Source organism: Alternaria postmessia (genome assembly GCF_024291825.1).
Source record: "Alternaria postmessia strain BMP 2775 chromosome Unknown scaffold_201, whole genome shotgun sequence".
Lineage (NCBI taxonomy): Eukaryota > Fungi > Ascomycota > Dothideomycetes > Pleosporales > Pleosporaceae > Alternaria > Alternaria postmessia.
In genome coordinates, this window is record NW_026260274.1 from 3,601 (window position 1) to 25,037 (window position 21,437).

General features: G+C 49.7%; 3 protein-coding genes across 3 annotated transcripts; 1 reads left to right on the plus strand and 2 right to left on the minus strand.

Annotated features, from left to right (window-relative positions):
* Window positions 1–5,993: 5,993 nt before the first annotated feature.
* On the minus strand, window positions 5,994–6,897 carry J4E82_011432 (uncharacterized protein; the record flags this gene model as incomplete). The annotated part of the gene is made up of 2 exons (XM_051737638.1): window positions 5,994–6,366; window positions 6,467–6,897. The coding sequence occupies 2 exons, from the start codon at window positions 6,895–6,897 to the stop codon at window positions 5,994–5,996; spliced, it is 804 nt and encodes a 267-aa protein (XP_051582601.1).
* Window positions 6,898–14,004: 7,107 nt separating this feature from the next.
* On the plus strand, window positions 14,005–16,473 carry J4E82_011433 (uncharacterized protein; the record flags this gene model as incomplete). Its single annotated transcript, XM_051737639.1, has 1 exon — window positions 14,005–16,473. One exon carries the CDS (start codon window positions 14,005–14,007, stop codon window positions 16,471–16,473), a length of 2,469 nt encoding a protein of 822 aa, XP_051582602.1.
* A 599-nt stretch (window positions 16,474–17,072) lies between these two features.
* J4E82_011434 (uncharacterized protein) lies at window positions 17,073–18,454 on the minus strand (the record flags this gene model as incomplete). The annotated part of the gene is made up of 1 exon (XM_051737640.1): window positions 17,073–18,454. A coding segment is annotated over one exon (1,382 nt), but the record flags the coding sequence as incomplete, so codon positions are not given.
* Window positions 18,455–21,437: the final 2,983 nt, after the last annotated feature.

Sequence of the window (21,437 nt, forward strand, 5' to 3'; positions counted from 1 at the left end):
CAGCTTGCGCGACGATATGTTAGCACAGCAGGGCCATAGATGGAACATTCGATCAGCGTTTACCTTAGATGACTTGAATTATATCTACGGGTGGCTTTGTAGATAGAGCTGTTTTGTAGGAGGATGTGTGTTGGTGTTGAACCCCAACATTAGATGATTTGGAAAGATCTCGTGCCCCTCCTCGGAAGTTGCCCCACCATCAAGGGCGCAGTGTCACATGCAAGGTTTGACCATATTAGCAAATGTTATGACGCACATCCCAGACCTCAATAGTTATTAGTTGATGTTTCCATCCTGTTTGTGAGATACATTAGTAATTATAGGATAGCAATTCGATTGTCGATTGTAGTAGCTCTGAAGCTACTGCAATGGTTCCAAAGCGCAATCCATCTCATCCATGACCTAGGTGACTGGAGTCATTCGCCACAGTGCCTGCGCGCTATCTGAGCCAGTTCGGCATGCGAGCCACCCGAACACCAAAACATTGAAATCGTACCAGCTTCATTGCGTCATAAGTCCATCATCACGAACTCGATTACAAAAGCGATTGGAGAAATCGAATCACGTAAAGACTGCACAAATATTTTTGGATTGATAGAACGACGTTGTTGCAAAAGCACCAAGGTAGAACACGCTGGAATGCAAGTCAAGTAACTTAGGAGATCAATTGTCACTTAATCTACAACAAGAGCCAAGGTTGGGAAAGTACATAAAAAAGATACACAAGACGAGGCTAATCACCAACACGAACAAGATTTCGCGGGTACGATAGCGAATCGTAAGGTTTCCGAAAGCTGGGTTCCTTGGTTATTTCATCGCCACGACACCCAGCTCGTCACTGAATGGAGCACTGGGTTCGATCGCAAACGGCACCAGGCTGATTTCACAGTACGAAGCAGGCTGTTGCTCCTTAATTGAAGCTTCCCGCAGCTTCTAGCAGCTTCTCGTTCTCTCAACATGTCTAGACTAGGTAAATAGCTTGAGGGTAGTCCGATTATGGTGCGAGATGATCCTACTCTCTTTGTGGTTGACGACGCGATCTACTAGCATTCAAAGGCCCGGAGGATCGTAGTTTTCTTGAAGGGGGCCTGTTAGGCTCTCCAGAGCAGCAGGAAGAGGTAGTTTTTGGTGATAGGTAGTACCCACTCGTACTGATCAATGAAGCTCGATAGCTCATTCAAGTATGCAGTCGATAGAGGCTTAGACAGGACAATGTCGAGAGGCTGCAGAGTATGGGTCACGTGAAGCGGAAATACTGCTAGAAGAATCTTATTCTGATCGCAATAGTCGATGAAATCCATCGCGAGGTGAGATTGATGGTCACATCACCTGGAAGCTTGAGGTACAGCTTTTGTTTCGGTTCTCAATCAGTTCTGTAGCGATTGCGATCCATCGTAGTGATTAGTTTTCGTTGGCGAAGATCGGGATAGCGCTGAACAAAGCGATCAAACCAACGGTATCCTATCTCTTTCTGCGCAAACTCTGAAGCAAATCCTCGTACCATATCTCTATTAGATGGTGCATCTCGGACACTTAGTCGATCAATGTATCGTATAAGCTCGATTTCTTGTTGTGAATGGACAGCTTGCTGGTTTCGGTAGCAGATAGCGCGCGAGGTAGTAAGACTGATGCCCCTGCGCAAGCGTTCTACAGTTCACGCCCAATCTCTTCGCGATCTGTGTATATACAAGTTTTTCTCCAGGTCCTAAAGCGTGTATATCTGTAGGCGCAGCGTCGATAGGCTTCACTCGGGGTAATCGTTGCGTGGCAAAGTTGGTGGTAGTGGTGGTGGTTGGTGGGACGGATCGGGCACGTAGCCGTCCGAGGCACATAGCCGTCCGGCACGGTATAGGCAGCTCTCAGCGCTCGGCTCGCGCCAACCAACACAATCAGCATCGGAACCGCAGCCAGAGTCCAATATAACTACTGTCTTACAGTAACTTCGATACGCAGTGAAGTAGACAGCTATAGCTAATGCGAAAACTTACATATTGCAGGGACAGAATGTTGCGCTATCGTCTAGCTCCGCAAACCCGCTGTCACTCCCTCAATCGACCCACCCCATCCCCGTCCTGTCGAGCACACCACAACCGATACATATACTGTACTTCGTCGTAGCGAACATAGCTTCAGCTCTTTAAAGAAGGTTATGAATAAGTCATATAGCGTCCAAATAACGGGGTGGACAGATCGTGCTAGTAGACATGGCAGGAGATAGAAACTAGCTGGCGTGATACAGAACAGTAGGATCTCGGGTACTACCGGCACCGGTAGTGCTACGCACGTGCCTCAGCGGTATCTTATCGTGGCGCTGTGAACGCGACAGCTGGCTAGCCTTCCTGCCCTCGCATCACTACTTGAACACACGATACTACATTAAGCATACATTACTTCGATCTCGTTTTGCGCGCGCGCGTTCACAAGTGGGTGTACAAGCGACAAGTATACAATCAAAGTTCCCGGTTAGATTCTTCGACGCGATTGCTTAGCCTTACACGGAGGCGCGCCATATCCACACACGAGTATAATCCACTCGGCTTTGTGCCCCAGCGACAGCCGGAAATACGGAGAAACTGGATGATGCAAATTACATCTCATACGAACCGAGCACGTCGCAATCGAGACAGTAACCCCACCAATATTTGAGAGTGCAAATACTATCGACTTAGCCTTTCATCCTCCAGAGCTTCTAGGTATGTATGATCGTCCACCTTCTCTCTATCGTGCTTACGAGTCTCTGTCAGCGCGTCATATCGACCGTCTTCTACGACAGCGCTACAAACTCCGCTGAGACATCGTATACGATACGGGCTACAATCAAGTCAACCGTCCTCAGTCTGCACGACTGCGGAGATAACAGTCGAGATGAAGTGTATGGCTAAAGAGGATATCGTCCATCAGTCGCTCGATGACAGCCTGCTAACATAGCTACAATGCTTAGTGACGACTCCCAGCTAGCTCGTCGCGAACCTACTCGCCCTGCAGAACTATCGATCGTAAAGCCGATTATCTGCTCTTACACCCGCATCGTAACAGTGCAATCGAACGCGCACAATATTTGCGCCAGCCTTTCCATAGACGTGGTATCGACCCAACGACACGCGATAAATGAGGAATTGTGACGGATATCGCGACTCAGGTCGTAGGGAAGTTGAGTGGCAATTACAGCAGAGGTCGTATCGCATTTACGCAGAAATCATTTGCGGTTGTTCTGTACAGGCTCCACTTGCCTTTTGCGCAGCGACACCGCAGACGTTTTTCGCTTTCTCGGATTTGTGTCGTGAGGAACGCGTGGCAGACCGACAGTCACACAAACTACGAGCGTCGAAACCGCAACCACACATCAACGCTGTGATCCGGGCACCGCCCACGCAACCACATTCATATGTTCTACAACACAAGTCAACTGCAAAGGCTTCACTGTGCGCGAGCCCCAATTCATAAGATACACAACGCTAGTCTAGAATTGCTGTGGCCGGGATTGGGAAACGCAAAGAGACGTGTGCGTCTCTGTAGCCCAACGAGGAAGAAACTCACTAACTCAGTGCTACCGGAAACTAGGAGAATGGCCAGGACAGTGATATTCTGAGATTCGGAGTGACGGATAGAGCAAGCCGGTTGCAATGCATGATCGTTGACGTGATCCACGTAGCGCTAGAAAGAGTATTTACAACTCTCTACTAATGTCTAATGTTCTCCGATGCTATCCTTTGTGAGGAGCAATCTCTAGTTGATAGTCATCTGTCTGTACCTAGCCGATCATGCTGTATCGCGGGCATTAGTCGCGTTACACTTGGTAAGAAATGGAGTGCCCCTAAGGAGCACGCTTTAGCTGAATAGTTGCGACCATTGAACGTGAAATAACCTCGAAGGAAATAGACAGCCCCTGCCACCTTGGCATCCATTCTCGATAGGTGACACTGGCCCAGCTCTCATTCGATTCGCTATACCCTACCATGCATGTTCATATCTTCACTGGCTTGCGGACGGTGTGTGCCACGCTTCACTAGTTGGAACGGACCAATTACTCCATTAATGGTTGAAGGTGTTGTTTCAGAGCACGTGAGAATCCAGCTAGTCTGATCAATGTCACCTATATATATATATATAATATTGTCCTTTATTCGTCACATTTGTTATCTTCTTCTCATCTTGCAATCAGTGCATTCTCCAGAAGCCAAGGAGTGATGAGTTCTCCAGATACCATTCCGGACGATACGTTATATAAGGTATTTGAATAGATTGAATAATTCGCGGCTGTTATTGACGATCGTAGGAGTATCGAGATAATACTGTTCATCAGTCTTCCAACCTAGAAGGTCCAACGGTTACAGACAAGTCTTTTCGTGGTGAAAAAGAAGTCGAACAGCTCGATGAGTCTGCTTCCTGCAAGACTAAAGAGGCAGCGCCACGCAAAGCTAGTAAGACCCTCTTCCTTGCGCATGTGTCAGTACTCAAGAATCTTCTAGCGCGCCAGTCTAAGCAGGATGATGCCAGAATACAACATCTTCGGGACGAACTGAATGACTTGAGAGAGCAGAAGAAACAACTCGCAATCCAGGAAGACAACGTACTGTCGCGTCTATACGAAGCACTCGGATATATGGACAAAACTAGTCAATTGAGTCCGCCCAAGAGCCACAAAACTCTGAGATGGGCGAACAGCGTCGATGACCATAATCCTGATGAGGATATACGCCGCTTTAACAAAAGAGCTCGTAACAGTTCATAAGCTTAGAAAATGAGAACGTAATTACCTGATGCCTTCATGTGAACAGTCTTTGATGCTGGCTAGGCAGACTTGGTATCAATGAACTTTGGATTCAGGTAGACCAGTATCGAGTAACGGAACTTGTGAAGCTGAGCTGGAATCATTACGTCTAATGGTCCAAAGCAAAGTTGATTCTTAGGGCATGATGTGGGATTGCATGAGGCTGACCTGAGATACTTCGACCATCTGTGTTATAACATACGGAGGGCTAGAAAAGCGTACAGTACACTGCAGACGCCGCGGATAGTAAACACATGGAGTGATGCTTATAAGCACAGCGCTGCGAGTAAGGATAGCAAGATCAATGGAGGCTGGAAGACAGAAGGCAGAGTAATGTCAATCCACGCGTGCCGGGACGCACGGTGTAATGGGATAATTTCCTTTCTGGGCCTTCGGGTTGCTCGCAGCGTACTTGTATGCAAACAAACGTTATGCGCATCTATCTTGCAGCTCTCGTTCTTTTAACACATAAGTCTCCAACGCCGAAAAGCGAGTGGTGAACTGTGCTGTCGCCCGTTCTGTTGATGCTGTCCCCGACTCTCCGCTACTACTATCCCTGTTTGTTCGCGATGGTACAGCTCTGGAGAGAGCTCGGTGGGCTAGAAAAGAAGCTGAGATGGCAAAGATTAATACTGCAGCCTCGAAAGGTCGATTTAAGGTAAGAAGGACACATCGAGCAGCGGTGGCAGATGCTGCCAGCATACATCCAAGATGGGATCTTGCTGTCGCGTGTGTTTCAAGGTACAACTGACAGTGCCGTCTTCCAAGACTACATCGAGCAGCTGCTCCAGCACTGCGGCAGGTGGCCAGAGCCAAAGTCGGTGCTTGTGATGGACAACGCATCTTTCCACCATACTGAGCGCATCGTACAGATGTGTGCTAACGCAGGCGTGAAGCTCATGTACCTACCGCCGTACTCGCCCGATCTGAACCCCATCGAGGAGTTCTTCACCGAGCTCAAGGCGTTCATCAAGCGCAGCTGGCGCACGTACGAGGACAACCCAGCCCAAGTCTTTAACATGTTTTTAGAGCGATGTGTGGACCAGGTAGGGAGCAAGGAGCAGAGCGCGAATGGTCATTTCCGGCACTCTGGGTGGACGATCGACGAAGTGTAGACATTTAGTATGTTCGAACGAAACTATAACCTTCTTCTATTTTCGATACTATCAGTCCTACTACTAATCACTCCCTCATGAAGGATAGTTCTACACAAGTGATGTACTTATCTTCCTCCGAAACTGGCGTTAACTCCGCTGTAGGCGACGCCGATTTGTTGGCCTGAATTCTGATCACCAAACGTCAGGTTCGACACTGTGGTCGAACTGTCTGGGCTCTTCGCGGAGGCTTTGGCGACAGCTTCTTCCTGTGCTTTTGATAGTAATTTATCTAAGAGCATGCGTGATGCTTGTAGCGCTTTGCGCTCTTCTTCCAACTGCTGCAATGCCTCAGCTTTGCCTTTTCTAGTGGCGGCCTCTTCATCATCATCATCGCTGCTGAGATCCAGCTCTTCCATCCTGCTCTCCAATACCACTAGCTGCTTGTCCGTTGCAGCAACAGCGCCCTTCACCTCCGCTTGTACTAGAGACATGCTTTTTCTAACCTCTTCCGTTATATGGGTATGGCGAACAGAACTATACCTACAAGGAAAGATCAGCCTGAAAATCGCTCTAGAGTGTTCGATGCATAGCCACTCACAATGTCGCTATGCTTACGACTGAGTTGATTGAGAGCTTGCAGTTCCGAAGCTGCTCTGACATAGCCTTGATCTGCCCTTGCTTCAAGAACCCGACGCTGGTTCGATCCTGCCATGCCAGTTTCCCGCCTTCTGAGTGCCGAGTCCAGCGCTGAAGGTCAGTTCTGAAGAGACTGCATGCTTGCGTGCAGCTGCCAATGGTAGTCTTCGACTCGTCCAGTACGCTTGCGCCAAGGAGATCCCATTCTCTCTCTTGGACACCTTGAAGCAGTTTGAGTGACGTTTCGACAGACTTCACGTCTTCTGATAGGCGCTTGACAGTTTTGGGAGCCTCCTTGAGCTGCTGCAGGTCTTCTATGAGCAGGCGTACGCCGTGCAAGGCTGGCACAGTAATGCTCACGACGCTGGCACAGATGCTGAGAGGATCCGTCATCTTGTGTTTGGCAGCAATCAAGAACAGGCGAGCGGAGAGGCAACTATAGAGTATATGCTACAAAAGGGAGAAGAGAGAAAGACGGGTTCTCAGCTGAAGCGTAGAACCTGGGGTTTCACCATCACAGAGTCGCCAAGGAGGGGCTGAGTGGCCTGCAGGCCAGCGGCGCAAGCAGCCAGGGTGAAGCACAGCAGAGGCTTCGCCGCAAACACCACAGCCAACTAACACAACACACTACTATCACATTCGCATGGCCTCCACCATCTCGTTTGGTGACGCTAACGCCGGCTTCCAGGCGGGTACCGTCAACGGCCCGGTGAGCGCTGCGTTCTACCTGCCACCCGGTGAGTTGCGGGACCGCCCTACTGTAGCTCTCGAGGGCCCAAGCAAGCGCTAACAGACCCCGCCAACCGCTATTTCCACATCAGCGCGCCTTGGAGCTTTCGCACCACGTATGTGCATCTTGTGGTCTAGGCACATGTATCTTTTCATCGTTGCTCCACAGGGATAACAAACGGATACCGCCCATCACAAACTACACTCTCGATCCAAGCGATCTCAGGTCATCGTCCAGCCATCCATTTACAATGTACAAAGCTCTACATAAGCTTAAGCGTAAGCAAAAATCACTTGCCCTGCTTGTACTCTAGTCATTTAACTGAACACAGTGAACAAGAATCTCGATGTCCGCGCATTCCTGGTTTTCCAGCGGCTTCAACGATTTTATAAGACGTTGAATGTTGTCTCCGCGTTACTGGCTGGATTATCGCTAGCTGTGCTGACCTTCGATGAGTTTCATCCGACACAATCAAGCCTTGTTCGTGCCGCAGAAGGACTACTCTGTAGCTCAGCGCTAGGTTCTGTGACGTCGGTCATGACCTCAACAATGCTTCTTTTTAAATTCGAGGGCCGAGAATCAGCGACGCGAAAGGATTTGGCGATAGCGTGGACCCCGTTGGTCTTGTTGGACTTTGCTATCGTGGAATATCTATTCGGCTTGGTACTATGGTACTCTGGGAAGAACAATCAATGGAGAACTGCCTTGATCAGCTCCCAATTGGCATTCCTCCTAGGATATTGTGTGTGGTTATCTTTCTGGATGTGGGACACTATGAGTGGTAAAGGAGGATTGGGTAGAGAGGAGGCAAAGGCAACCACTGGGCAGACGCGAGCCGCGGATAGCTAGAGGGGTTTTGAGAGGTCTGTAAAGGGAAGGAATTGGATCACGAATCGAAACTTGATGAAATACATGCTCCGGAAAGTGTGGTAGTGGGGCTGTCGTCTATGAAACACATGTATCTTCTCTTGTCTTAAGTGCCTTCGTTTTTCATCGACAGAAGCTTCTTGATGCATGCTTTTTTTAACTTCAAATTGCTGCCATTTCGATAATGACTATAAGGGACTTTTACTTCTCACTTCTTCCACTTTATTCAATCGAATCGATTATACCTACCAGGTATCCAGTGAGGAAGACAGTCGTTGGAAACAGGCCTGCAGAGTATCATGAATGACACTGCCACTCAACTCGCGCAGAAGAGGAAGAAAAATCGAGATAGTCAGCGAAAGTCGCGCCAGAGAGTGAAAGATCAGATCGGTGTCCTTCAGCGCCAGGTTCGAAATCAGATCTCCAGCGGCAGACTTTCCCCTTAACAACTTCAGAGTACAAAGCTCAAACAAGAAAATGTTTCGCTACAGGAACAGCTGCGACACGCATTAGCGGAGGTAGAAGCGGTAAAACATGGTACGATTTCAGAGTAAATTTCTAACTTTGAATAGAGAGTACACCTCTGACCTTCATCACAGCTCAGTATCCGAACCAAGGAAGTACAATAGCTCTAGCAGACATTGACTTTCGCACACCATCCACTTTGAGCAATACCTCAGAACCCTACCATTGCTGGTCGGCCCTCACTCAGTGCTTTGTCTCAGACCACGCGCAGCCATCGCCAGCGTTACATTTCAGATACGACTCGTCGGACAGATGTTCCTTGCCACCGCTTGGTCCACTACAAAACTCTCTTCATTCGGGTGGCTATCTGGGGGTAGGTAGTCTATGTGAAAGCAAGGCTGGGCCAGAAAGTGATTGGGAACACACTTCCCTGCACCTATCACCAAACATTTCCGAGGCAGGAGATACTTCATTTGGAGCTTTTGAGAACATAGAGAACATATTAAACGAGAAGACTTAGTCTAGCAAACTGCATGATTCCGGTGCCAGAGGATCGGCAAATCTTCCGAATCCGCGCACTTAAACTAAATTTGCATCTCGTTCGTAATATTGATCAAACTACCTTCATTGCCAAGACGGCTGTGTACAAGTAAATCAACTTAGTGTCCTCAATTGGGTATTGTGCATTGTCCGCATACAGTCTCAAATCATGTGATTGATCAACCATGAACAAGATGAAATAAGAAAGAATCTCTGTTTCATACACGAGGATGTTATTCGATAGGGGAGTTCCTCGAGAACCGACAGTCGTTTAACCTCTTGTAAGCGATCAGGTCCGTACCAGATCATCGTATGCTGTATTTCAGTAGAGACCTCAAATGAAGTCGTGTATGAAGAGCCCTGCAGCTTTCCCAATATGGACTTGGATCTCTACAGCGTAGCTCACTCGTCTCTCCATCACTGCAACCCTCCGCCTTTTGGGCCTTTGACCCTGACATATTGATGCGAAGAGTAAAGCCAAATGGCATTGCTAAAGACCACGGTCGAGACCTTGACGGCAAGTGCCAGTGTCGATTATACACTATGAAGAGGGTTGTATGAGCGTGTTTCTAGTCTCACTATTGCCCTTACCCCTTACAGTGTCGGTACCTATGGACATCACGAGCTCTTCAAGCTATATACTATTGGTGCGCGAATCCAAGTGCTGCAGAAGTGTGTGGGTCTCCTGGAACAATTGAATGCACTTGTTCAGCATTAAACTCATCATGTCACTCGCTCCGCGCAGTCTCCACTATCGGGAACCGGTTTACGGTGGTGCATATCCGACAGGCCCTTTTGGAGCGAAGAATGGAGCAGTTGAAAAAGGCGGTACCCCCTCATTTTTCTTACTGCACTGATTCACTCCAAGATGTCACTTTCCATACTTGTCGCCCTTGCAGTCTGTTTCTCAGTCGGACTTATCCTGACCAGTGTGCTCACGTACCTTGAGGTCAGAAGCCTTGGAGCTAGCCCCTACAGTCACGAGTACGACTACCGATGGGAAAAGGTTGCGGAAATTATCGTTGGTATCATTTCGATAAGCCTGGGAATCGGTGGCATCGTTGCAATCGCGACTGTACCCTATTCTGGGAAAGAGATATACCACTGGCTCGATGGATTTCTTATGTGTAATCTCCAAATTCTCAACAGCCACAACGTTAGACAATCTGCTTGCGTGGATTTTTGTTCTTCTGCTAACAGAATTCTAGCTCACTCTGTTGTTGCGAAACTTCCTTTCTCCTCCATGGGCTATATGGGCTGTGCATCTGATGGCGTCAACAACTATACTCGATATTGTTTCCGCAGTTAAGTAAGTTAACTACATCTTCGGTTGAAGTCATCTAATTGTAAGCAGAGGCAAAACGGTGTTATCTGCGTATGAGTCGGCATTGCTTGCTCGTTTCGCTGCCGCGTCACTTGTGTCTCTCGTACTCTCGCTGAAGCAACTGAACGTCCATAACAACTCAGGATCTGAGCAGCGAATCGAGAACTATGTGCGCCTCCTGCATACTCTTATCTTATCGAATGCAGTTGCTTCGTTGATTCAATTGTCTGGCGCAATCATTGTCTCCGGTCTCTCACTTGCAGGCAGAGACAATTCGGCGGAGCTCCGGCAAGGCGTGTTCATTGTAAGCTTTCGCCTACGTTCATCACAGAAACTAATCTATACTAGGCCTGCACCGCTACACAGTTGCTGTGTCATCTCTCCTTTTACATCAATCGGATCTGGCGTGGACTCATCGTGCCGACAAGTGATTAGATAAGGAGATTGGACTATCTTTTCTCCCATGGACTGATAAGGAACCGTGCCTGCCGAATGGCAGAATGATAGACACGAAAGAGCAGGGCACATCAAGCACAGCGGAGCCCTCCTGCTTAGTGCACTAAGCTAGAGTGCTCTGACAGAAGTACCGCTAAGAATGAAACCACAACTGCGGGAAGGTTCTGTAGATAGATTATCCTGGGCTTGAAAGTGAAGGTATTGCGCATACCTGAGGTTCATCGACACCACCAAGTTGCATTCCGTCATATCACTAATACAATTAACGAAGATCTATTCGTGATGAGATTTTTGCTGCCATGCTCTCGAGACTATAAGCGTCGTCAAAAATCCTAGTGCGTGACAAAAGTTGTAAATGTGTCACAAGATTAGAGCTTATCCGAGACGAAGCCAGTAGGTTTCGCTAAAACGGAGTGGGGATCGCAACCTCAGCGGGCATTCTTATGTCAAGATACTTATAGAACAAGTTAATTAGGAACTACCCGAGGGTCCGGAAGAAAAAGCGTCCCGTTACACCGGGCGTCCCGGCACGCTTGGATTGACATTAGACCTTAGCACCAATTGTTTGGCTGGTCGACGTCGGATCTTGCCTGTCGGTTTTTCCTCTATTTTGAAAGCCCCACGTCATTTGCCAGATCAAAACGCCTGCCGGGACAGCAAACATTAATGCCCACATCAAACCAGAAAGCAGTAAGACCATGATGGAGAACACCCAGAACGCCCGTTTCATTGCGAAAAGTGAAGAGGCGTCAACGCGACTCCAGCCCAATTCATCATCTGGGACTGCTAGCAAGACTTGCATAGATGACAGCACCAAAGAGAGACTGGCGAATCCGAAAAATATCGGCGCGATTGAACGTTCTACGTACATCCCTGTCGACCAATAAGGGATCGCATAGAACCACTTTGTCTGCGCAAAAGACGGGCGAAATAGACGGACTGCCCAGTTCAAGCGCGAAAGACGGAGTTGACCGTAGTGATACCGCGGCGCGACATCCTCATCCTCAAGTCGTCGAAAATGGGCGATGAACCCGGACCATTCCGCCCACTTGAATCGGACTGGAAAGAGGTGAGCATCGTGCGCAAGGACGAAGTCCACGTGATGGCGTACGAGCAGTGCGTACGAGCGCATGAAGCCCAGTGCGATTCTCCGGTCGAAGCCGGGCTCTAGAGGAGATTGTGATCGTGTGGAGGCAGGCTGGTCGGGAGCAGTGTCTGTGACTGGCAACGCAAGGAAGGTTGTCCAGAAGTCGTGATTGAGCAGACATAGTGGCATGGGCTTGATGTAAATCCTATCGCGATGCCATACCAGATGCAGGGAAGCGTCTTCTGTAGCAACAATCTCTCTTAGCTTCATCCTCTGCCTGTTTATCGGATCGATGCTCTTGCCGGACTTCCGCGCAACGCACCAGAGATGGTTATATAGCTGATCGAGGACTGGTGTGTTGAGCTCCGAGGTTAAGAAGTCGCGAACGCTGGCTCGAGTAAGATCTGTACCAGGCTCGCCGGGGACATGGCTTATGGATCTGTTTGCCTCATCAGATGAAGACGAAGGCCACGGTTGGGAGACATGTTCCTGGCTGGGCGTTTTCAAACGATCGTTTGAGAGAGCTTTTGACAAAGGGAAGGGCGATAAAGGCGAAGACAAGGCATCCATGGGAGATTGCGGCGCTGTAACGTTTGGTTCTTACAGTGCGAGATCAATGTAGAAGCTAAAGGGACAGGTGTGCTTAGAGACAATTAAGTCTCCAATTAACATACGTGTTGAGCTGCGGGCGACATGTGTTCAGCTGCCACAGCCACGATCGCTGTCGCAGCTCGCTGCAGCCTGTCTCAGCCGGCCTCAGCCCAGCGTCTAGACAAGGCGCCGGCGCCGCCTCGTCGCCTTAAACGCAGTAGACTACTGCTGCTACCACTCTTACTTCTGCCTGCTCCGCCCCTCTACTTCTGCGCTGTAAGAGACGACTTTGTCTGAGCAGCCTGGTTAGAAAGCCTACGATCGACCCGCGCCTGCTTCCCCTGCGCTAACCTAGAGCAGCCCCACGGTACTTGGGGCTCTGACCGGGCCGCACGGGCGCTAGGTAGGAGGATGAACCTGACAACAACCAAGCTACGACTCTGCATCTTTATCACGTTAGTAGCCGTGCTCTACGACCAGCTAACGAAGAGGATCCCGTCACGACTGCAAGCGGATGAGGCGCCTCGAAGCGCGTCTGGCTTCGATAGAGCTGACGCGCTCAGCCCGCACGACAAACCCGCACGCGCTCATGGGATCGAGCAAGTCTGCGCAGCTCAGCGACTTGGAAGACATACTGACTGGCGACCAGCATCGTCTTCGTACACGGCCTCGGCTCGAACCCCGACACGACGTGGGGACCGAAGGGCAACAACTGGGTTAGCGATTTCCTTCCGCACGACATTCCCGCGGCGTTCCACAAGGAGATCCGAGTCTTCTTCTACAACTACGACTCGTACTGGAAGAGAGATGCTGTGCAGACGCGCCTATGGAGGCTCGGAAGGGGCCTGCTCGACGACACGTGCTCGCAGATCCGGCGGACGGGGGAGGTGGGTGTGCGTGTTGAACCCCGCTAGAGTAGATTGCTGACGCTTGTGTCCCCTAGGAGCAAACGCGCGGTCTTATTTTTGTCGGCCACAGTTACGGAGGTCTTGTCGTTAAGCAGGTATAGCGAATTTCAGCTGCGCAAAGAACTTCTTGTTCAACTCCTGCGCAGCGCTTGTTAGCACATGCACAACAACAGCTGACTGTAGCAGGCACTCATCCTAGGTAGCCGGGGCCAAGCCTTCACCCACGTCGCTGAACACGTGAGAGGTGTTGTTTTTTTAGGCACGCCGCACCGAGGATCGAGCTTCAGCACATGGGGCAGCCTCGCCGCACGAGCGCTGCAGCCGCTCGGATCGAACCCGTTGCTTCTGCAAGAAGTAGCGTACGACACGCTTCCTCTACAAGATTTGCATGAAGAGTTTGAAAGTGCAAGGAGCGAGCAGCTGCAGGTAGTCAACTTCTTCGAGCAGCGCAAGACGCGACTTTTCAAGGTGTGGTTCTGGCTGTGGGAAGAATTTGTAAGTGATTGACCGCGGGCTAGAGGAACTGACGCTAATGCCGATGCAGTGTGTTCGAGAGCAGTCAGCAATATACAGCCGAGTAGAGAATATTGGCCTTCCTGTCGACCACTACGGTCTGAACAAGTTCAAGTCAAAGGACAACGAGAGCTATAAGAGTATTGTTAGAAAGCTTCTTAGCCTAATTGAGCCTATTGCAGCGCAAAAGCAGCGCCGGCTCTACTCAGTCCCTGTCAGCACGGCAGAGACGTACACAGAGCGGCAAAAGCTGTCTACTGCAGTCGTTGAAGGTCTGCGCGTGCGCCACGAAAAAGCTATCGTTCCGTACGCGCTGGCTATCTACGGGCTTGGCGGCACAGGCAAGACGCAGTTGGCGCTGAAGTACATCGAAGACTACAAGGACAAGTACAGCCCGATCTTCTGGATCGATGCCAAGGACAAGGAGTCGGTGCTGTCGAGCTACGAGCGATGCGCTGGCGAGCTGCAGCTCCAGGTATCTCCTAGACAGGCGCAGAGCACCAGCCTCGTGGACTCGCCGACCGTGCAGGCGGTACTCCGGTGGCTGGAGAACCGGAAGAAGACAGACGACGCCTGGCTGGTAGTCATAGATAACGCTGACGATTTTTCCTCGGGGATCAAGAGAGTAATACCGAGAGGAGATCGAGGGAGTATTGTCATCACTAGCCAGGACAGCCACGCCCGGAAACTAGTAGATGGAGGCTGCGAAGCAGTGCGCGTGGACACGATGGAGCGGCTGGAAGCACGAACGCTTCTTCTTCATCACCTTCAACTAGACCCTGATCTGGTCACAGCAGACGTCATACACGAATGCGACAAGGTGGCAGAGCAGCTTGGGTACTTAGCCCTTGCTATTGACCTTGCTGGAGCTTACATCAGCAATGATGATACCGACCCAGAGCAAGCTCTGCGACGGTATCTACAGAGGTACACCCGCCACAAAGACAGTCTACTGCGAAGTGAAGACTCACGCGGGCTCTTAGCGAGCGAGAAGACGGTGTGGACGGTGTGGGACACGACGCTTGAGAAGATTGAAGCATTGGAGGTGCTCGAGGATTCCTCTTCGGATCTACCAGCACGTTTGCTGCTTCACTTCCTGGCTCAGTTTAGAGGCGCAATCGTACAAGACGAACTGTTTCGGCTCGCTAGCTCTAGAGTGTTAGATAGCCGTGATGCGCTGTACGATGGGGCAGCAGCGCTACCGAGCTGGCTCAGCAAAGCCCTCGCAGTAGAAATGGAAGAATGGGACGACTACTACTATAAACAGACCCGAGATCGACTCGTTCGGTACAGCCTCTTGCAACGCACTGGGGGGGAGTGGCCAGGTGTATTAATGCACGGGCTGGTGCAGTGGCGAGCGAAAAAGTACGAGGAGGAGCAGCCGTGGGAGAAGTGGCATCTCATAACTGTATTAGCAGCATGCACCCAGCTGTCTGGGGAGAAAGCTCGACCTCAGTTCCGAAGGGAACTAGTTGCACATGTTCCTACAGTAGGGAAGACGTATCTGGATGAGTTAGAGATAAAAGAGAAGAAAAGAGTCTTTGTATGGCGTACAGTCAGCACGGTGTACTTCGACGAGGGGCGGTGGAAGGAGGCTGAAGAGCTGCAGTTGCAGGTGATGGAGACGTGCAAGACGAAGCTGGGAACGGACCATCCCGACACGCTGACTAGTATGGCCAACCTAGCGTCGACATACAGGAACCAAGGCCGATGGGACGATGCGGAGAAGCTGTTTGTGCAACTAATGAAGACGAGCAAGACGAGGCTGGGAGCCGACCATCCCGACACGCTGATCAGCATGAACAACCTAGCGTCGACATTTTGGAGCCAAGGCCGATGGGACGATGCGGAGAAGCTGTTTGTGCAAGTGATGGAGACGAGCAAGATGAAGCTAGGAGCTAACCATCCCCACACGCTGATCAGCATGAACAACCTAGCGTCGACATACAGGAACCAAGGCCGATGGGACGATGCGGTGAAGCTGGAAGTGCAAGTGATAGAGACGAGCAAGACGAGGCTGGGAGCGGACCATCCTGATACTTTAGCTAGCATGAACAACCTAGCGTCGACATTTTGGAGCCAAGGCCGATGGGACGATGCGGAGAAGCTGTTTGTGCAAGTGATGGAGACGAGCAAGACGAAGCTGGGAACGGACCATCCCGACACGCTGACCAGTATGGCCAACCTAGCGTCGACATACAGGAAGCAAGGCCGATGGGACGATGCGGAGAAGCTGGAAGTGCAAGTGATAGAGAAGCGCAAGACGAAGCTAGGAGCGGACCATCCCGACACGCTGACCAGTATGGCCAACCTAGCCTTCACGTGGAAAGCACAAGATCGGAGTGCAGAGGCTATTGTCTTGATGAGGCAGTGTATGCAGCAGCGTCAGCGAGTGTTAAAAGCCAGTCACCCCGATCTTAAGTCATCTTTAGCAGCCTTAGAATGGTGGGAGGCCGAGGGAGTCGACTTATTTACAATGTACGCTTGAAGAGATGCTCCTTAAAGAAGACAAAACGTACAACTAGGGTAGCGAACAGTAACACAGTGTAAATTAGTATTGTGTGTTAAGGGCATAGGATTGCATTAATTGGACCTGTTTTATATACAGGAGTGGCTTGTGACTGGGAGCTAGCTTACTTAGAGCTAGCCAATTTCGGTACTCTACTAACGTCCATCCCGTATGACCGAGAAACCCTAGTAAGGGGTATCCTAGCCTAACAGGGATTCCGCAGAAACGTCGCTTGACCAAAGGATGAGGGCGGTTTTGCAAAGTACTGTATGAAGGGAAAGACTGAGCGCTCATACGCAAGTCCCCTTGCCGTTATCGTGTCCCAAACGCTCGATACTATTCAAGAGTGTCAGCATGGTGTTTTTTCTATAGATTGATTCAAGAAAAGCTAATTCTAGGGTGTTTCTGGTGTGTGGAAGGGTTTGAAGGGCTACAAATGCTCGAATGCGTCAAGCATATGGACTGGTGATGACTAGGACTACTTTGCGATCGATCACCCTGAGGTCTGGCGCAAGAAAGCAAATGCAATCAGGAATATATTTGGTGCTTTCTAAGTTCGAAAAACCGCAGTAGCTTCACTAACCTCTCTTCCGTAACGTGTAGTAGCGCAGTTTTATTGCACCAAGCGACCGACCAGGGAAGCGTTCACACACCTCTTCCCAGTCCATACCCTGTTCATCCTTCAACGAGAGTAGAAGTAGTTCCTCCGACTCTAGCCACAACTTGCGTATTCGTTGGCTGTATCTGTCTGTAAACTGCTCCTCATGTTCGTTCTCTTCGTCGCAATCGTGATCGTTGTCGTCATTGTCTGAGTGATCCATTTTATAGGTAGCAGCGTCATTATGAAGACCGTTAATCCACTCTGCATTCGGGCTTCGGCGATTGCAAGGGTTTAGACTACTATCATTACACCGATACCCTAGCAGCACCCATGAATCGGACGACATCTGGGTCATACGGATGACGTTTCCTTGTTCGCCAAGGACCTTGCGACCTAGGGCTACCACGTCGAGGTAACTATCCGATTTATGGGGACGTAACATCGCCGTCACGACTGAAGAGCCATTTGGAATAGTGCAGAGTGTTAGATCAGTTATCTGACCAGACATGCCAAGGTCGCAACCATAGTGGATGTCGGTTCCATGGTCAGCCGTTGTGCCTGGTGTATCTGATTCTAGGAAGCAAGTTCGAGGCCTTTCGTCGGTATTGCGTCGTCCCGGTACCGGCTTTCTTTGTGGTTGGCTCAACTTTACTCGCTGTGATAGCCTCGCAGGTACTGTGTCGTAGTCCAATGGCTTAGGAGAAGTGTTTGATGGCTTGCGTGCCATCGCGGGTGTCCAAATCTTACGCCTAGGCCGTTGTGATCTCGATGGACGGATAATGCTTGACTCGTCATAGCTGTGTTCATCTTCGAAGGTTTCCCCGACTTCGCTTCCGCTGCCTTGTCTACTTATCACACGCCTGTTGGATTCTCCACGAACGTCTTGTTCAAATAGAATTTCTTGGAAAGGAGTGATGGAACTTTTTGTCTGTGACTGCTCCTCGACTGCTCCCTGAACATAAGCACCATCGCCATCTTCTACATCGTGGTGGTTGGTTGAAGACAGGGCTAGGCTTATGGTACCATGTTCTCTGTCATCGGCACCTGGAGAGCTAACAATAGGACCATCACTGGTACTGAGACAAGAAGCTTGGTGACTAGGATCCAGCAGAGGCGGTGGCTTAGGCGTATACGTTGATCCGGTTATGGAGCTCTGTGCCTGTCGCTCAGCCATCCTTCGCCGCTTCGCTGAATGGAGATTCTCAGGCTCTGGATGCGATACAATATCCGGCACTGCTTCCAGAATAGTCGTTGCCGCGTCAGCGATCGAAGATCGATGCGAACGTTTTCGCGGCGTCGGAGGACCTTTTACCACACTAGCGACGCCGAAAAACGTTTCGCTCTCCACTGGTGGTCCAACTTTGACGGTTTCAGCACAGTTCCATGTATCGATGGGGCCATTTTACTCACCATGATAAGTACTTTCAACATCCTTTGCGGAGAAAGCGTACCTTACGGCTGCATTAAGATCATCGCGCTGTTCAGCAAGATCCCCTCCATTGGCAGTAGTCAGATAGCAGCTCTTATCCTGATAATCCGAGGTCCCGCTGCTACGCTGTAATGCTGTAGCCCTGTGGTGATCTCTAATCGCGTCATTCTCCCCAACTGAATAACAGTCTATTTGAAATCAGTGTAGTCACCACCACAGTCTACTGAAGTACTTACCTGAAGTGCTTCCATTGGATGAATCGTTCAAGGTCAAATACAATGTTTCGCGGCTTTTCTCTCCCCCGTCACACAGTTCATGGGAAAACTGGTGATCACTATCGCCAATTGCGAATCCAAGAGTGCTGGTTTCATGGTCTGCTCCAAACAGATCGTACATCTCTGAGTTTATGTCCTCATTGTGTTCGAGACAGTCCGCCGTCTGAACCCGTGATATCTGTTGAGGAAAAGTGGAAAAGTCGCTTTCCCTTCCTGGATACGACTCAGTCTGGAACGGCTCGCTTATATGATTGGGAAGTGAGCGTTACCTTGATAAAATGATCCAGAAGATTGACTTACTACCTCTCCACAATCTCTGTGAAGAGTATGCTTTGTCGCCTTAGCCTTGGGCTTCGATTGAGTACGTTTGAGCGACGTAGGTTCGAAATGTTTGAACCTATATGAAGTGGGCTGAGCAACTGAAGTAAAGGTAGCCATTGTAAGATTTTACTGGATCTGATGGACTCGAATTGAGCAGAGAGCGTCTTATCCAAGACTTTAAATAAGAAACCACTTATCTCACTGGCGGCGTGTTCAGGGGAGAGGACATCTACATTTTGGCACTAGATCGATTGTATTGTGTCATTCTCGGTGTCTCCAAAGCCGTCATCTTCATCTAACCATATCTGACTCTTGACTCGACTGTTGCTGCAGAGACTTCTAATGGTATGCATGGCTCTCTGAACGGGCCCAGTTCTGGAAGGGCCAACTACACCAAAGGGGGTAGCCGTGATGTCTATTCGACCGAAAGAGCGTGAGGAACAACGTCAGGATACCAGAACCAAGACACGAGAATGAAAGCCATTCACCGGAAAAGCTCCACCCTTGGTACCAAATGTGGTGGAGAAGGCTCTGCTCATTCGGCACAGCTCAAGGTGTCCAATGCTGATGCTGAGCTACTGATTGCAAGCTAAACGCAAGCGTATATGCAAACAGCCTTCGCTGGCCACATTGCAGGGTCACAACCAAGGCAGATAGTGCTCGACCGCGTCATCGTCAACGCGCCCAGCTCCAGTAGAGCACGATTAGGTGAGCTCACAATGGCCAGCGTACGTTGCAGAAGGACCGAAGGTTGGAGGAGGTGATACTACGTGGCCAGAGCTGAGACATGAGCACCGTTGACTGGAAGCTGTATCCGGCCGAAGCAGAATGTTGGCGCGGTGCAGTCCATCTCTGCATTCCTACGCCAGTGGTAATGCCGAGCCGCGAGCTGGTTGTCTCCTGATCTCCGTCTGTTACGTTGCACTGCAACCCTGCGATACTGCAGGCAATGCAGACCCGCTACTGATGGTGGAGGATCGCAAAGCCCCGAGTGCGGAACTAGTGCCTGATGTGAGTGAGGTATCGTGTCCGAGAGAAAAGCCTGTTTGGGCATGTCGTGTCCTGATCAGGCAAATTGGAGGACGTTTTCACCAGAAGGAGCAAGGTGCGAAGTGACTGAAGCTGAGACCACGGCATGAGACATCATACAGTGAACAGTGCGTTGCAGAGACAACAATGGTCCGGTGATTCCGACGAGAAGCAAGGGGCAAATGGGCCGATCAGTCGAAAATGTGAGGCGCTGGACTGGGCGACAGACGAGCATTCCTCTTTCGATCGCGGATGTAGTTCAGGTGGGGCTAGTGTGCAAGTCGGTACTAACGCCTAGGTGCAAGCAGTAGGAGAGGTATCGCGCTTGTGAATTTGTTCCTATGGCACTGTGCTATGCTGCGTATAGAAGTTTAGAAATATGTGGTCTGGGAGACATCAGTATGTGTGAGAGTCAGAGCGACCAGCTTGTACTAGGATCGTATAGATCTGACAGGGACGACCTGTGGAGAGGAATATGAGCACCGTAGCAACGTGAGCTAACTCTTGAAGGCAGGCAGCTGAGTTTGAGGGAATTGCCATATGGAGAATAGTTGAGTAAAGTGGAAACGGAGTGATGGCTGGGCGCAAGCCAGGGGCCACAGATGAAAGGGATGAGAGTAGAGAGTAACGGGAAACGAGAGGATGGAAAATAACGGTGAAGGTAGGCCTTTTAAGACAGTGGTCGAAGACAAGTCTCCTGTTTGGGCGTAGCGCGAAAGCTGGACGCGAGGCCCGGATTACCCAAATGGGGTACATATCTTTCCTGATGCAGGCATGCCGTCTGATGGTTTACTCTTTATAACAAAATTAAAAGCTTTAACTAGAACCTTATTGCGTTAAATAAATCTTTTGTTATTATTATGTTAGAAAAATTACTATTTATATACAATACTCTAGTAAAGATAGTACGTACGTGTGTTATAATGCTTTATATAATTAGCTGCCTTAAATAACAATATTTAAAAAGATCTAGTAATACTTAAGCTAAAGTTTTGATTTTAAAGATTATTAAGCTTTAGATACTTAAAAAGGAGGTTTATAACAGAATTTTAGTTATTTACCTAAACTACTTATAGCTCTTATCTCTTAATATTTTAGTAAAGTTAGTATAAGTAGGTTTAGCTGCTGCTATTCTATTAACTAAACTAAAAGCTATAACAGCTTGTTACAAGGTAACAAGGAGTTGCTTCCTTTTGTTATGCAGGCCGCAGGAAGGAAGACCATCGGGATAGCCGCGATGGAAGGTCGCTGATCCAAGGCGGGGCCTGGGATCACGTGACGTGCCATC